Source organism: Lissotriton helveticus, chromosome 10, assembly GCF_964261635.1.
Source record: "Lissotriton helveticus chromosome 10, aLisHel1.1, whole genome shotgun sequence".
Taxonomy (NCBI): Eukaryota; Metazoa; Chordata; class Amphibia; order Caudata; family Salamandridae; genus Lissotriton; species Lissotriton helveticus.
The window spans coordinates 1145527746-1145543949 of NC_136071.1; the positions used below are offsets into that span (position 1 = coordinate 1145527746).

Here is a 16204-nt window from a genome sequence, read left to right on the forward strand (position 1 = left end):
TAAAAGAACTGTTGTTATTTACTTGAGAATTCAAATAGTGGCAGTGCACCCTGGGTTGGGACCTGACGAGGTGCCAAGATTTTGCAGAGCCATAATGGGAGCCATATTGGAAGCATCCTCCACTCTGTCCCCTTCAAGCTAGCCCATCTGGCAGTGCCAGAGTCACAGAAAGGTCAGTCCAACAGTGCTGGATGCATCACGCTCTTCCGATCCAGGAGTGAGTTGAGATGGTCATTCTGTCTTGTCCCACCCCTGAAAGACCAGTGGAAGGAAGTGACGCCAACCCCTCCTGTCCCTTTATAATAACCCTAACCGAGAAGACAGAGTAGTGAATGCCATCAAACTCTCTAGCAACCATTAGAGAGTAAGGGAAGTTTCCCCCACTCAGAAGAAACCAATGGGGTGAGCCTGCTATTCAGTAACCAAAACTGAGCAGTGTAGGCATACTACTTCCACACAATCAAAAAACAAGCAATTGCAATGCAATCAATCAACCATTACTGTTAGTTTGCAGTATTGGTGTTGCAAATAATAATGCAACGCCAATAGCTCATACTTTCAGTAATGCGAGCCCTAGTGCATTGTAAATGCTTGCATAGTGAGCCAGGGACCAGAATTTTAGGTCTCGGTACAATACCGCAAGCTGCTCCTAGAGGTCACTAGTGAGCAAGTCACCAGCACTGCATGTCTAGGTACAGTACCACAAACTGCTCCTAGAGGTCCCTCGTGAGCAAGGCACCAGCACTGCATGTCTAGGTGCAGTACGGCAAGCTGCTCCTAGAGGTCCCTCGTGAGCAAGGCACCAGCACTGCATGTCTAGGTGCAGTACGGCAAGCTGCTCCTAGAGGTCCCTAGGGAGCAAGGCACCAGCACTGCATGTCTCGGTGCAGTACTGCAAGCTGCTCCTAGAGCTCCCCAGTGAGCAAGGCACCAGCACTGAATGTCCAGGTGCATTACCACAAGCTGCACCTAGAGGTCCCTAATGAGCAAGGCACCAGCACTGCATATCTACAAAGTTGGAGATAATGGCATTATAAATGACAATGTTTTTTACCTAGCCATGTTGCAGGGTGCAGTACCATATGTGGCCAAAAGGGGACCTCTTTTGGTCACATATGGTACTGCACCCTGCAGAAGATATGGTAAATCCACCCTACCCATTATGCATTGCATGCAAGACAGTACTACAAGTACATTCAAATAGCTATGTCCACATATACAATTAGTAGCTTTGAAATGTGACAAAAGAATTATTACATTATTTTCGAATTAGGTTGTACTCTGTGGAGCTGATGAAGGGAAATTTATAGACGGTCTCATATAAATGTGATATGTTCTAGTGAGTGAAGTAACCACAGCCAGCCTAATTTAGGCCCAAGTGTGTGTGTCCTGCCTAAAGCCAATAACAAGAATAGTGCCTGAGACCGTAATTAAAACCTAGGGAGTAGCAACACATGTAAAAGGGGTGTTCTCATGGGCGGTTACAAGAAGAGACAAGGCGGTACTAAGGAGGGACTACACAGCCTATTGACCAATGAAAAGCCACCATTTACAATAGGCCGGGACAGGGGCCATTAAAAAGATGGGCAGAGCGTTATGCCCATATCCTGAATACAACATGTCTCGAAGAGACAGTGCAAGCGCTGCCTAAACGAGACCTAAAAAGTATTGGCAACCACCCCACACCCCCGAGAAGAATGAATAAACCCATAATTCACTCTGGCCAGCCACTAATGCCCTTTATAGGTCTCACCTAAGGAAGAGACCGCATATCCTTTTTCTTTTGGAAGACCTATTGTTACCTTACCGTAGGCTTAGAGGCTGTTGTTGCCTACCATTGGTTGCCTTTGTTGGCACTCATTTGCTTATGTCTTAGTCATCTGCTTTCCTTCCTCTTCTTGTGTTTGTCACTCCCCTGGAGCATGGACGCATTATTTTGTCCTTCCACTGCTCAATTTTTCAGGCTCTATTTCTTTTTGTTTAAGCATTCTACGAGAAAGTGTGCGTTTTTAAGCTGTGTCCCTCTTGTACTTTTCCTCCCTCCATGCTCTTCACCATTCTTCAGAATGTGCTGCCCCAGCCCTCCCGCCCACCCTCTGTTGTCTGTTTACCCCAGCCCCTCCGCCCGCTACCTCTGTGCATGTCTGTTTGCTTCTCAAGCACTGTATATATGTGCTTCTCCTGTCCACCTATATGGGGAGTTGGGAGAAATGTGTGGCGTGGTGTAAGGACAGTTGGCAGGGCTTTAAGTGGGATGAAAAAAACAGAGGAGATTGGGGGGGGTCTTCCCAAAAGGCCATGGCCGATGTAATTAAGGGCATGGCTGAAAAACAGGCCAGCTAAAAATCTGTTCTTAGCATAATGTGCAACCCGACTGGTATTTTGCTGTTTCTGTCATTGCATCCAGATATATGATACAGTACCATTATAAATACAACAAGCCAGTACTATTTGCTTTGTCAATGGTTGTTAGTTGCTTATGATAAATAAGCAACCACTATGGCTTTATTGTATATAATATAAAAAATGCTTCAGTTTATGAAATGATGAGACTGTGAAATAACTAAAACGAGTCTCTTTGAAGTTACAATAACGACTTTGAGCAGTGGCACTGCTAGAGAGCTAAGATTTTTCTTCCACACCCTGAGGGTGAGGGGAAAAATGGAGAGCCCAATAGGAACCCACCACAGCACCTGCTTTTAAGAACTGCTGGTGCTCAGCACGGGCAGGAGCCGGCCCACTTAAAGCCCTGGCTGTTGGCTTGATCCCTGCAAGACAAATGATCATACCTTGTGGTGTTTGATGAATCACATCGTAGGTCACAATATCTACCTACAAAAATATCGCAGCAAAAATATCGAAGTCAAGAATATCGACAGCCTATCTACATTATGGTAAGTACAAAAATATCGAGCAAAAAAATATCGATGTCAAAAATATTGTTAAAAATATCGTTAAAAATATCGTTTTTTTTAAGTTAAAAAAATAATGTAAAATAAAGTAAATACATATAATTGAATTATACATAGTTAAAAATATTTTAAAATGCTTACAAATTATAAGTAATACATATAATTTAAAAATACATTAAACATATACATATATTATATACTTATTAATTTGTTTTAACATTTATTTTAGTAACTTATACATTGTTTTTTTATAAATACATCTATACACATAAACCAATATAAATAAAAATTAAATACATATATGTAACAAATTAACATTATTTTAAATCTTTTTTTAAATTAATTTTTCAGTGTATTAGCTAAAATAATACCAAAAATATTAAATAGCAGAGGAAATAAAATTACTATTCCAACTCCAGTGAGTCCAACAGTAGGGAAAGTGTTGGATATACCGTAGGGGTAAAAATGACCATTCCCATTCCTGTGAGTGCAACAATAGGGAATGTTTTGGATACCGCAGGGGTAAAAATTACTATTCCCACTCCAGTGAGTGCAACCGTAGGGAAAGTGTAGGATAGCGTAGGGGTTAAAATTACTATTCCCACTCCAGTGAGTGCAACAGTAGGGAAAGTGATGGATAGCGTAGGGGTTAAAATTACTATTCCCACTCCGGTGAGTGCAACAGTAGGGAAAGTGTTGGATAGCGTAGGGGGAAACATTACTATTCTCACTCCAGTGAGTGCAGCGAGATCTCGCCATTAACAACACAAAATCCTTTGTAATGAACGTAGGGAAAGGTTATAAGAAGATGTTCTTATTTCATGTTAATGGGGAGAAGATTCTTACCACAAACACCTTTTCATATCTGGGTGTCTTGTTTGACAAAGAAAAACCAAAGGTGATGATGGACGGAGCGTTGACAATGCAAACACTCACCCCCAGTCAACTGATCTGGGTTTAATCCATCACCGTTCTTTAGCTCACTCCGCCACCCCAGTTCAGACATGGCCATATGCAAATCAGTCTGACCCTGTGCCTCATGGGAACAGTCCAGCCCGAACTGCCAAGCCATGTCTTCCCTGGACCGGAATCAAGCTTCCCAGGACCGGTTTCTGGCATTACAGCCGTCTTCAGCCGGGCTTGCTTGACTCCAGTGGCAAAATGAGCAAGGGACTCACGTCTGAGCATACCCTGCCAACTTAGGGCGAACAAAGAAAAACCAAAGGTGATGATGGACGGAGCGTTGACAATGCAAACACTCACCCCCAGTCAACTGATCTGGGTTTAATCCATCACCGTTCTTTAGCTCACTCCGCCACCCCAGTTCAGACATGGCCATATGCAAATCAGTCTGACCCTGTGCCTCATGGGAACAGTCCAGCCCGAACTGCCAAGCCATGTCTTCCCTGGACCGGAATCAAGCTTCCCAGGACCGGTTTCTGGCATTACAGCCGTCTTCAGCCGGGCTTGCTTGACTCCAGTGGCAAAATGAGCAAGGGACTCACGTCTGAGCATACCCTGCCAACTTAGGGCGAACAAAGAAAAACCAAAGGTGATGATGGACGGAGCGTTGACAATGCAAACACTCACCCCCAGTCAACTGATCTGGGTTTAATCCATCACCGTTCTTTAGCTCACTCCGCCACCCCAGTTCAGACATGGCCATATGCAAATCAGTCTGACCCTGTGCCTCATGGGAACAGTCCAGCCCGAACTGCCAAGCCATGTCTTCCCTGGACCGGAATCAAGCTTCCCAGGACCGGTTTCTGGCATTACAGCCGTCTTCAGCCGGGCTTGCTTGACTCCAGTGGCAAAATGAGCAAGGGACTCACGTCTGAGCATACCCTGCCAACTTAGGGCGAACAAAGAAAAACCAAAGGTGATGATGGACGGAGCGTTGACAATGCAAACACTCACCCCCAGTCAACTGATCTGGGTTTAATCCATCACCGTTCTTTAGCTCACTCCGCCACCCCAGTTCAGACATGGCCATATGCAAATCAGTCTGACCCTGTGCCTCATGGGAACAGTCCAGCCCGAACTGCCAAGCCATGTCTTCCCTGGACCGGAATCAAGCTTCCCAGGACCGGTTTCTGGCATTACAGCCGTCTTCAGCCGGGCTTGCTTGACTCCAGTGGCAAAATGAGCAAGGGACTCACGTCTGAGCATACCCTGCCAACTTAGGGCGAACAAAGAAAAACCAAAGGTGATGATGGACGGAGCGTTGACAATGCAAACACTCACCCCCAGTCAACTGATCTGGGTTTAATCCATCACCGTTCTTTAGCTCACTCCGCCACCCCAGTTCCGTCCATCATCACCTTTGGTTTTTCTTTGTTCGCCCAAAGTTGGCAGGGTATGCTCAGACGTGAGTCCCTTGCTCACTTTGCCACTGGAGTCAAGCAAGCCCGGCTGAACACGGCTGTAATGCCAGAAACCGGTCCTGGGAAGCTTGATTCCGGTCCAGGGAAGACATGGCTTGGCAGTTCGGGCTGGACTGTTCCCAGAAGGCACAGGGTCAGACTGATTTGCATATAGCCATGTCTGAACTGGGGTGGCGGAGTGAGCTAAAGAACGGTGATGGATTAAACCCAGATCAGTTGACTGGGGGTGAGTGTTTGTATTGTCAACGCTCTGTCCATCATCACCTTTGGTTTTTCTTTGTTCGCCCTAAGTTGGCAGGGTATGCTCAGACGTGAGTCCCTTGCTCACTTTGCCACTGGAGTCAAGCAAGCCCGGCTGAAGACGGCTGTAATGCCAGAAACCGGTCCTGGGAAGCTTGATTCCGGTCCAGGGAAGACATGGCTTGGCAGTTCGGGCTGGACTGTTCCCAGAAGGCACAGGGTCAGACTGATTTGCATATAGCCATGTCTGAACTGGGGTGGCGGAGTGAGCTAAAGAACGGTGATGGATTAAACCCAGATCAGTTGACTGGGGGTGAGTGTTTGTATTGTCAACGCTCCGTCCATCATCATCTTTGGTTTTTCTTTGTTCGCCCTAAGTTGGCAGGGTATGCTCAGACGTGAGTCCCTTGCTCACTTTGCCACTGGAGTCAAGCAAGCCCGGCTGAAGACGGCTGTAATGCCAGAAACCGGTCCTGGGAAGCTTGATTCCGGTCCAGGGAAGACATGGCTTGGCAGTTTGGGCTGGACTGTTCCCAGAAGGCACAGGGTCAGACTGATTTGCATATAGCCATGTCTGAACTGGGGTGGCGGAGTGAGCTAAAGAACGGTGATGGATTAAACCCAGATCAGTTGACTGGGGGTGAGTGTTTGTATTGTCAACGCTCCGTCCATCATCACCTTTGGTTTTTCTTTGTTCGCCCTAAGTTGGCAGGGTATGCTCAGACGTGAGTCCCTTGCTCACTTTGCCACTGGAGTCAAGCAAGCCCGGCTGAAGACGGCTGTAATGCCAGAAACCGGTCCTGGGAAGCTTGATTCCGGTCCAGGGAAGACATGGCTTGGCAGTTCGGGCTGGACTGTTCCCAGAAGGCACAGGGTCAGACTGATTTGCATATAGCCATGTCTGAACTGGGGTGGCGGAGTGAGCTAAAGAACGGTGATGGATTAAACCCAGATCAGTTGACTGGGGGTGAGTGTTTGTATTGTCAACGCTCCGTCCATCATCACCTTTGGTTTTTCTTTGTTCGCCCTAAGTTGGCAGGGTATGCTCAGACGTGAGTCCCTTGCTCACTTTGCCACTGGAGTCAAGCAAGCCCGGCTGAAGACGGCTGTAATGCCAGAAACCGGTCCTGGGAAGCTTGATTCCGGTCCAGGGAAGACATGGCTTGGCAGTTCGGGCTGGACTGTTCCCAGAAGGCACAGGGTCAGACTGATTTGCATATAGCCATGTCTGAACTGGGGTGGCGGAGTGAGCTAAAGAACGGTGATGGATTAAACCCAGATCAGTTGACTGGGGGTGAGTGTTTGTATTGTCAACGCTCCGTCCATCATCACCTTTGGTTTTTCTTTGTCTTGTTTGACAACCAGTTGAAATGGGGCCCTGCAGTCCAGAGGAAAAGGGGGGAGATAACCCGGGCAAATGCGGCCATTTTTAACTTTGCTAGGAAAATGGGCAAACGCCCAATTGCTGCATTGTTAAAAATGTATCAGACTAAGAGTGTGGCGATAGGTTGCTATGGAAGCGAGTTATGGGGGCGTACGGCAGTCAACGATCTTGTGGTGGCAGAAAATAATTTTCTGAAACAGCTGCTGGGGGTCCCAAGGGGAATGGCCAGCTTTATAGTGCATGAAGAACTAGGCATTCCCTTTTTAAGTGATACCATAGCACTACGGCCATTAACTTGCTGGTTAAAATGCTGGTTAAATAAAGATCTGCCACTTAATCAGCAACTTCTGAGAGAAGCACTATCCTGGGACAATATGCTTAAAATCCTGTGGTTAAAATATCTGAAAGATTGCTTCTCAGAACTGGGGCGCCCGGAGCTCTTTGTAAGTCCAGACTCTATCAGCAGAGCTGATGTTGAGTATGTGAGGAAAACCTTTTCCCTCTCACGGTATCTGCATCGTGAGGAGGTGGAACTGAATAAAAGTAGTGTCCGGAAATAAGTTGCTCTGAAATCTACACCAAACATGGAACCTTATTTGTCCTGGCCGATGTCTGGCTTTGATCGCTTTCTGTTAACCAGGTTCCGTCTGGACCTCTTCCACCTATTGCTTGCTGTTCCAAAGGGTAACCACCGAGGTCAAGTGCTACCGTCCTGCGGCTGCGACAATGTGTCTCCGCAGGACTTGGTGCACTTTTTATTTGTTTGTCCTTTTTATGATATACCTCGGAGGTTTTATCTAAAGCCTCTTCTTAAAAAATTGAACTTTACCCAGGTTAGACCTGCACTTTGTTATTTACAGTTGCTAACTCACGATTGCAGTTTATTTGTAACTGGCTTTTTAAAACTAGCCCTAAGAATTAGAAATAGCATGGAGGGTTAATTGTCTAGAATTGTTGTTTTTAACATTGCACTGTACATGATCAATTGTGGATGTGGTTTTTAGATTGATCTAATTTTAACTGTGTTTTTATTGAACTGTGCTTTTATGGTTGTTTGTATGAATAACCGAATAAAGATTTTTGAAATTGAAAATTGAGTGCAACAGTAGGGAAAGTGTTGGATAGCGTAGGGGGAAAAATGACTATCCCAACTCCAGTGAGTGTGACAGTGTGGAAAATGTAGGATAGCGTAGGGGTTAAATTAACATATTTATCAATTAAATATTTTTGTTATATAAATCCCATATTAATAATTATTTTACAAAAAAAGTATTAACAAATACCTATTAAATTAATATTTACTTAAATAACATTAAATTACTTCCCACCCAACGTGCTACACATATAAAATAACAATTAATTTATCAATTAATAAAAATTAATTACCAATTATTAATTAAACAATACATTAACAATAATAAATATAAATGAATTATAATTAATAGTTTTATAAACACATTTTATTTATTTGATTAACAAATTCATAATCAACAATAAATAAAAATGAATTAATTATATTTAAATTACTTCCCACCCTATTCCCCTATAAACCCACAACCCGCTACACATTAAAAATAGCAATTTAATTATCAATTATTCAATAAAAATTCATTACCAATTAATTTACAATAAATAAAACGTAATAATAAATTAATTATAATTAATATAATTATAAATGAACCAATTGATAAAAAATAATTACCAATTAATATTTAACAATAAATTAACAATCAAGAACAATAAATAAAAACATTAATTAATTATAATTAAATTACTTCCCACACTATTCCCCTATGAACCCTAGTACAGCGCCTCAGCAACATCGGAATCCAGGAGAAGGCACTGGAATGGATCACCTCCTTCCTCGACGGAAGAACACAAAGAGTCCGCCTACCACCGTACAAGTCAGAGGCCTCCAAAGTCATCTGCGGCGTCCCACAAGGATCCTCACTGAGCCCCACCCTCTTCAACATCTACATGAGCCCCCTCGCGGCCATCGCACGCCAACACAACCTCAACATAATCTCCTACGCCGACGACACCCAGCTGATCCTCTCCCTGACCAACGACCCCGCCACCGCCAGAGCCAACCTGCACGAAGGGATGAGAGACGTAGCCGAATGGATGACGACCAGCCGCCTGAAACTGAACTCAGACAAGACGGAGGTCCTCATCCTGGGCTCCACGCCCTCCGCCTGGGACGACTCCTGGTGGCCCCCCGCCCTGGGCGCCGCGCCCAAACCGACGGACCACGCACGCAACCTGGGCTTCATCCTGGACTCCTCCCTCTCCATGACCAGACAAGTCAACGCCGTCTCCTCGTCATGCTTCAACATCCTGCGCATGCTACGTAAGATCTTCCGGTGGATCCCCACCGAGACGAGGAAGACGGTCACCCAAGCCCTCGTCACCAGCCGTCTGGACTACGGCAACGCCCTCTACGCCGGAACCACGGCCAAACTCCAGAAGAGACTCCAGCGGATCCAGAACGCCTCGGCGAGACTCATCCTCGACATCCCCCGACGCAGCCACATCTCCGGACACCTGAGAGATCTGCACTGGCTCCCGGTCAACAAGAGAATCACCTTCCGTCTCCTCACCCACGCGCACAAAGCCCTACACGACCAAGGCCCGAGCTACCTCAACAACCGGATCAACTTCTACACTCCCAAGCGCCTCCTCAGATCAACCAACCACGCCCTCGCCGCCGTCCCCCGCATCCGAAGAGAGACAACAGGAGGAAGGTCCTTCTCCTACCTGGCCGCCAAGACCTGGAACTCACTTCCCACCAATCTGCGCCTGACCCAAGACCACCTCTCCTTCAGGAAGAAGCTCAAGACTTGGCTGTTCGAGCAGTAGCGGCACCCCCCCCTCCCAGCGCCTTGAGACCCCACGGGTGAGTAGTGCGCTTTACAAATGACCTGATTGATTGATTGAACCCACAACCCGCTCTGATAATAAAACACAAAATTTACTTTAAAAAAATCTACTATTTTCTAAACATTTAATACATATATTTAAAAATATTGAGAAACATTCATAAAAATGTTAAACATACATATAAAATACATCCTAAAATACATAACAAAAAAAATCGATATTATTTACAACAATATTTTTGCTTTCGATATTATTTACTTCGATATTAAAAAAATCGAAATTACTTACCTTAAAGTCGCTATTCTGGTCAATGATATTCTTGACTTCGATATTCTGTTCCTACAATATTAAAAACTCGATATTAGTGTAGGTTGATATTAAAAATTCGATATTTTGACTGCGCACCGTGTTTGATTTATCTTTGGCCGACAAGATTTTTTGATGGTCATAGTTAAAGGTTATGTCTGCCCTCTTGGCCTTTTTTGGTTTGCCTGACCAACCTTCTTTATTCAAGTCACCTGTTGTTATGAGGTTCTTAAATTGTTTGACACACATTTCCCTCCCGAGGCCCTTCATAATGCTTCCATGGGACCTTAACAGCACATGCACACTTGCTCTAGACATCTGTTCATCTTAAGATACAGAAATATTGAACTTGACAAAACCTTTTGGAAAAACCTTTGGGAGCTTCCTGCTCTCATGTTGATGGTTGGGCATTCATTGACAACTGTTCTGTACATATCAATTTTACATCACTACTTCAGTTCTAAGATCGGTTATTCAATTGTTCAGTTTAAAAAAATGTGTAGAAAGAAAAAATAAGTTAGAAAGGAAGTGGTATATTAAAATATGACATTTTGGAAGTCGATAGATACTCTTGATATAAAACCCCTTTTATGAGCAAGCAACTCTTCCCTTGTAGTTTACATGAAACACTGGTACACTTCGTACTTCATTAAATCCAGATAGTTTGATAAACATTTGAAGCATGGCCTATACCTGCAGTTTTGATGCTCTACCTTGGAAGTGTCCATTTCCTCTCTAGGGGGGTCATTAGGATGACGGATGGACTTTGTCCGCCCGCCATCCTGTCGGAATTTGGGACCGCCCGCCATAAGGGCGGGGGTCTCGTGGGGGGTATTAGGATGTGACCGCCACAGTGGCGGGCACATCCTGCATTTTTAGCATTGTGGCGGGCGGTGCTCTCTGCACCGCCCACCACAATGCTAAAAATGCATTTCAGCATTTTCATTAACAAAGCAGCAGGCACCGCGCGGTGCCTGCCGCTTTCGTAATGCAAATGAAGGGGGGGTACCACAGGTACCCCCCGTGTGCACCCCCCACCTATACTTCACTCTGGGGGCCCGCAGAGTGAAGACTGCATGCCTTACCGTGGCGGCATCGCCGCCGCGGAAACGCACCTAAAGACAACCATCCTAATATGGCAGGCGGTGTCCGATAGACACCGCCACCATATTATTCCTTTTCCGCCCCGGCCGCAAGGCGACTGGGGCGGAAAAGTGGCGGACAGTCTTTCCGTCCGCCGAGCTCCCCCCCCGCCACTAAAATGGCGGGCGGGGGGGAACGAGTGTGGATGTCGGACGGATTGCCACCGCCCGACATCATAATGGGCCCCCTAGGTTCGTATTTTAAGTTGTCTTGTCACAGTGTCTTCAAGAGGTCAACTACCTCAATTGAAGTAAAAGCATTGCTCACTGTGCTGATCTTTGGGTATCATCACATGCCTTACCTTACACAAACCTCAAATCAAATGAATAAGGCAGCTGTTGTTGCACGGCATTCTCCCGTCTTTCCCCATCCTAGTTGCTGCACTAATGAACCACTGTTGGTCACCTCTAATTTCACAAACCCGTTTAAAGATGATTGCCCCATGATATATCACAAAACTGAATCATAAGCCATGTTACTTCAATTGTTTGTTCTGCAAGAGTCATACGAAGAAACGTTTCATGGTGTTCTCTGTTTTTCCCCCAGCCACAACGAGCGCACCAGTGCAGTGCATGGAAGATCTAGAGACGGGCCATACAAGGTTGCGACTGACCTCGTCTGGTGCAGAGTATAAAAAACATGACTACTTCCTCCATGCAGAAGATGGACCTGCCTGCTGGGCTTCTGGCGATCCTATAACCCCTTACCCAAGGGTTCCTGGTGCACGGACAGAGGAGAGACCCATCCCTGTTGGTGGGCCAGCCTACCAGGAAAATGACTTCTCTGTGAAGGGCTCATTCGATGAAAACTCCTGGGTCTTCTCAGGCTCCCCAAAGCCAAGTGACTCAACATTTTGGGAAGCAAAAAGCAATGTTTCTCCACCCTCTCCTTACTTTTTGAGAAAATGAATCCTAACTGTTTGCACAAATGTTAAAGAACATTTGCTCATGAGTTCGGGGCTCATGTTGGTTGTTTTCTCTCCAGAGCATGCTGGATTGTAGTAGGAACGACTGACTACATAAGGCAGTGGATGTGTGGAAATGGGACTAAAAGATCCTCAAACAAAAATGCATATGTATAGAGTAAAATGCACAGTACCTTTCATGTATGAAGAACTTCTAAGGCTGCAATTGGCCTATCCCAAAGATGTGATAAATATATTCAAGGATTGTTGAGGCTTGAGTTCACCGGGTTCAGGGTGTAATGTATATAAAACAAGAGAAGCATATAAACTATCCAGATACAAGTTTGGCAAGTATGAAGTTTGACCCGCAGGATGATATTAACAAAGGATATGCCAGTCTATGCAGAGTGGATCTAAACGGAACTGATTTACGCAGTCGGTGGTTACTCTACACATCTGGCATAGATCTGGGCACAAGGCGTACTTAACAGTATATTAACACTGCACCCCTTCTTCAAACAGTAGCTTGCGTTGGTACGTTCACTGCAACAAGTTGTCCTCATTGGATGAGCATGAAGGTGGTTATTAATGTGGTGTTGTTGTAGAGGAAGTCTAACCAAGGCCAGCACAAGTGTTATAAATGGAGATTAGTGTTGTGAAGATGGCTACGCTTTTATAAGTATTGGCAGACCTTTTATTGCAGCTCAATTAGTGCATCTCTCGATGAACCTTTTCTTGGTTGTTAATGAAGCAGTGTGCAGGTGCCTCCAAGCACTACAAACCGCTGAAGGCACCGCCATGTCTTCTCACTATGTTTTCAAATGCATTTGGCCCCATGCACTCTGGCCCCGTTGATTTGCAATGCAAGAATTGACTGTTAAGTTTACCTGGCCTCCCACAGGTTTTAGGTTGGCATCCATGCGAAGAATGAGGCTGGCAAAATGAATTCCTCCTCTGGTACAGCAGTCTAATACTAAAAAAAATGGGTTCTGTCCTTCCAGTCAGGGCTGCTGTGATGCTTAGCTGATAAAAGGAGGGTCATGCGATGAAAGGTGCAGTAAAGCCATTGCTCAGTCTCCATCTGGGCAAAAAAGTACTATTGGTTCTCATGGCACTGGTGAGTTCTTTATTGAAACCCTATGAAAAACACTCTGGTCAGCGCCTGAATGAATCGTAACCTTGGTTTCTTACACCATCTTGTTGCACTGATTTTGTTTTTAGTACTGTAGGTTTATAAACCATGCACTCTGTGGGCCATTGCCAGTTCTCCATTACAGCCTGTCCCTCAGAACATTAGCAAATTGATGATAACGATTTAGTACTAAATCTACTACGTCTAAGTGGTAACCAATCACCACTGAAACAAATACATTCCTTGGACTTCGCTTTATTTTAAAATGAAAGGCTTTGTTCCCTGTGGTATTCTGGTAATAGCTCACCATTTGCTTTCTCTCCCTGTGACCAGTTTTTCAGACCTCCTCGGCTGCTGACATTTTCCTCCAATCCTTTTACATCTTAACAGGGTGTGTGTTGTTTAGATATTAATACAACTGCTGAGTGAGCTACTCTGGTCTCCAGTGCTATCCTACCTCCTAACTATGTCTGACCCACATGGCTCTGGTAAGAGAAAGCCATTAGCAACGCCTTCTCTCTTCTGCCACCATGCACAGCCCGACCATCAACCCATGAGGCCGACATCTGCTCCCATGCACAGCACAACCGTCAACCCATGAGGCGGGCACCTGCCCCGTAAATCACTCCGGTACTCTGGAATCTCTCCTTTTGTTGCCCACAACAGTTTATTTTCCGGGACCTTCAGACTGCAATGACAGCCAAAGCCACATGCACAGAACTGATGCACCATGAATGTTCTTGGGGGCATATTTACGAGCTCTTTGCGCCGCAGCACTTTTTGTGATGCAATAACGGCGCAAACCAAATCATATTTATGAGGCGACGCAAAGCCACTTTGCGTGGGTCTGTATGGCCTCATAGATATGGAGTAAGGCAAGGCAGTGCAAATCGATGCTTTGTCTTACTCTGCGCTAGGGAGTCATTCCGTGGGCATTGCGATGGGTGTTCCCACGCAACACCCATGGATTTTGATGCATCCCCACATTTACAAGACCCTGTAGACATGGGGTTGCGCTAAAACCTTACGCCTCTCCAGGGGAGGTGCAACAGGAAGAAATAACTTTATTCTAGTTTTTTCCCCCTCTTTCTATGTGTGCTGCTTTCTACAGCACCACAGAAAGAGGAAAAAATCTCCCAGGATTGTCTGGAGAAGGAAGGTGCCCCTTCATGCACAAAAACAATAGGGACCATGTTGCAAGGGTGCCTGTGTTGGTGCTAGTCTTTCGAAACAATGCTAGCATGGGGGAGGGACTGGAATTCACCATGTGACAATTATTCTTCACAGTCCTGCCCTTTCTCTTTGATGCAGGGCAGCATAGCAAGGTGATTTGCTGCACCAAACCCTCATAAATATGCCCCTTAGTTTCTCATTTTAAGACCATTGTTTCATGTCATTTACTCAACTGTTTTGTGGGGGCTTTTGAAGTGTTTTATTTGTTGCCGTTCCGTAAGCTGTTGATCCGCTCTGCAGCAGTTATTGCCTTGCCAAGATATGCAGACTACATACATGTTTTTTGTCTGTCATTTAGTTGAGGCAAGCCTTCTGGTTTCATGTGACAAGGCATCACTCTGTATGCTTCGGCTTGACGTGGCTGTTCTTATTTGCACTGAATCTGCATCCTCCTCACAGCTGGATCTACCACTTGATGCCTCACACCTTCATGATGGTGCCCACCACAATGTCCCTTACCATACGGGTCAGATATTTCAATAATGGGAGGTCATGTGTCGTTCTACTGACTACACTGTCCTTCCGGCCCTAAAAGGTAGACCATATCACACGTGAGAATTTTGTTTTTGTGGAAGTCCTTTAAGCTGGATATCCAACTACTCACTGGAGCGGATGTATTTGGAAGACGTAATGTGCATACCCCTCCATGCGCTTGTGAACGGCATGCATAAACAATGCATTAGCTATTCACCCAGCGCTTTCATTCCATTTCTTGAGGCTGATGAACCTCATATGCTCCAGGGAGAATAGTCCCTGGAACAGTAATGTAACAAATCCCCATATGCATGAGAATAAATTTAACTTGCAGAGCTCTAGCTGATCAAACCACATAAATGCCAGTGTAATAAGCAGGGAGCATCAACAGTTACTCCTGCTTATTCAGAATCATGTGGATACACTTTATAGTGGACTCCACACTTTTCTTCCAGCTTTACATTAACATACAAATTAAGTTCAATGATTTTGTTCAGTTCTATGAAACAGTAAAGCAATATTTGTTTTGCGCATTATTGTAAATAGTATTATGATGAAGTTAAGATTTTTTTTTCTGAATCCACTGTATTTCCTCTTACATTCTGACCGTTTTAAGACCCATTTTTCTTTGTTGTTATCCACCCCAAGACCACAACTCTTGTCGATTTTGTGGTTTGATAAATAATCGAACCTACGATCAGACGTATTGTACATGAAGCACTCTTCAAACTGCTGGTGACGACGTGCAGAATAAAATGTTTTGCTGAAAATTTGGACAGTGTAATAGCATTTAAGATGGCAATTCTTAACTGAGCTACTTAAGTACTGATGGAGGTGTATTGCACTATTAAAAGGACCACTTGAAATCGTGATCAGGCTGTTATTTCCAGCATCCTGCACTCTGTTCAATGCACCTTATTGCCTTTAAGAGATTTAACAATGTTTTATCCAATTGACACTCAAGACTAGCCCATGTATATGCTTCAGGTGGCAAAACCGTTTATCTAAAGTAAATCTAGGACTGCACATCTCTCTGTTTTGACAGAGCCACTCCTAGTTCAAATCTATTTTTATGATTTTGCATTCCATGTAATGTCTGTAGCCTTCAACTCTGAATGTTCCGCATGTCTTATTGGTGTAATGTATAACCGCGTATAAAATAGTTTTGACCATGTTTATAGTACAAACCTCAAACATAATTGTTTCTAGATG

General features: G+C 44.8%; 1 protein-coding gene across 3 annotated transcripts in view; it reads left to right on the forward strand.

The window, feature by feature from the left end:
* AZI2 (5-azacytidine induced 2) overlaps positions 1-15862 on the forward strand; it is a 174908-nt gene extending 159046 nt beyond the window's left edge. For all 3 annotated transcript variants that reach the window (XM_078663951.1, XM_078663952.1, XM_078663950.1), the window contains exon 9: positions 11796-15862. In XM_078663951.1, the coding sequence (XP_078520077.1) occupies positions 11796-12157 (362 nt within the window). In that variant the 3' untranslated portion in view covers positions 12158-15862. The remainder of the gene's footprint in view (positions 1-11795) is intronic.
* The last annotated feature ends 342 nt before the right edge of the window (positions 15863-16204 follow it).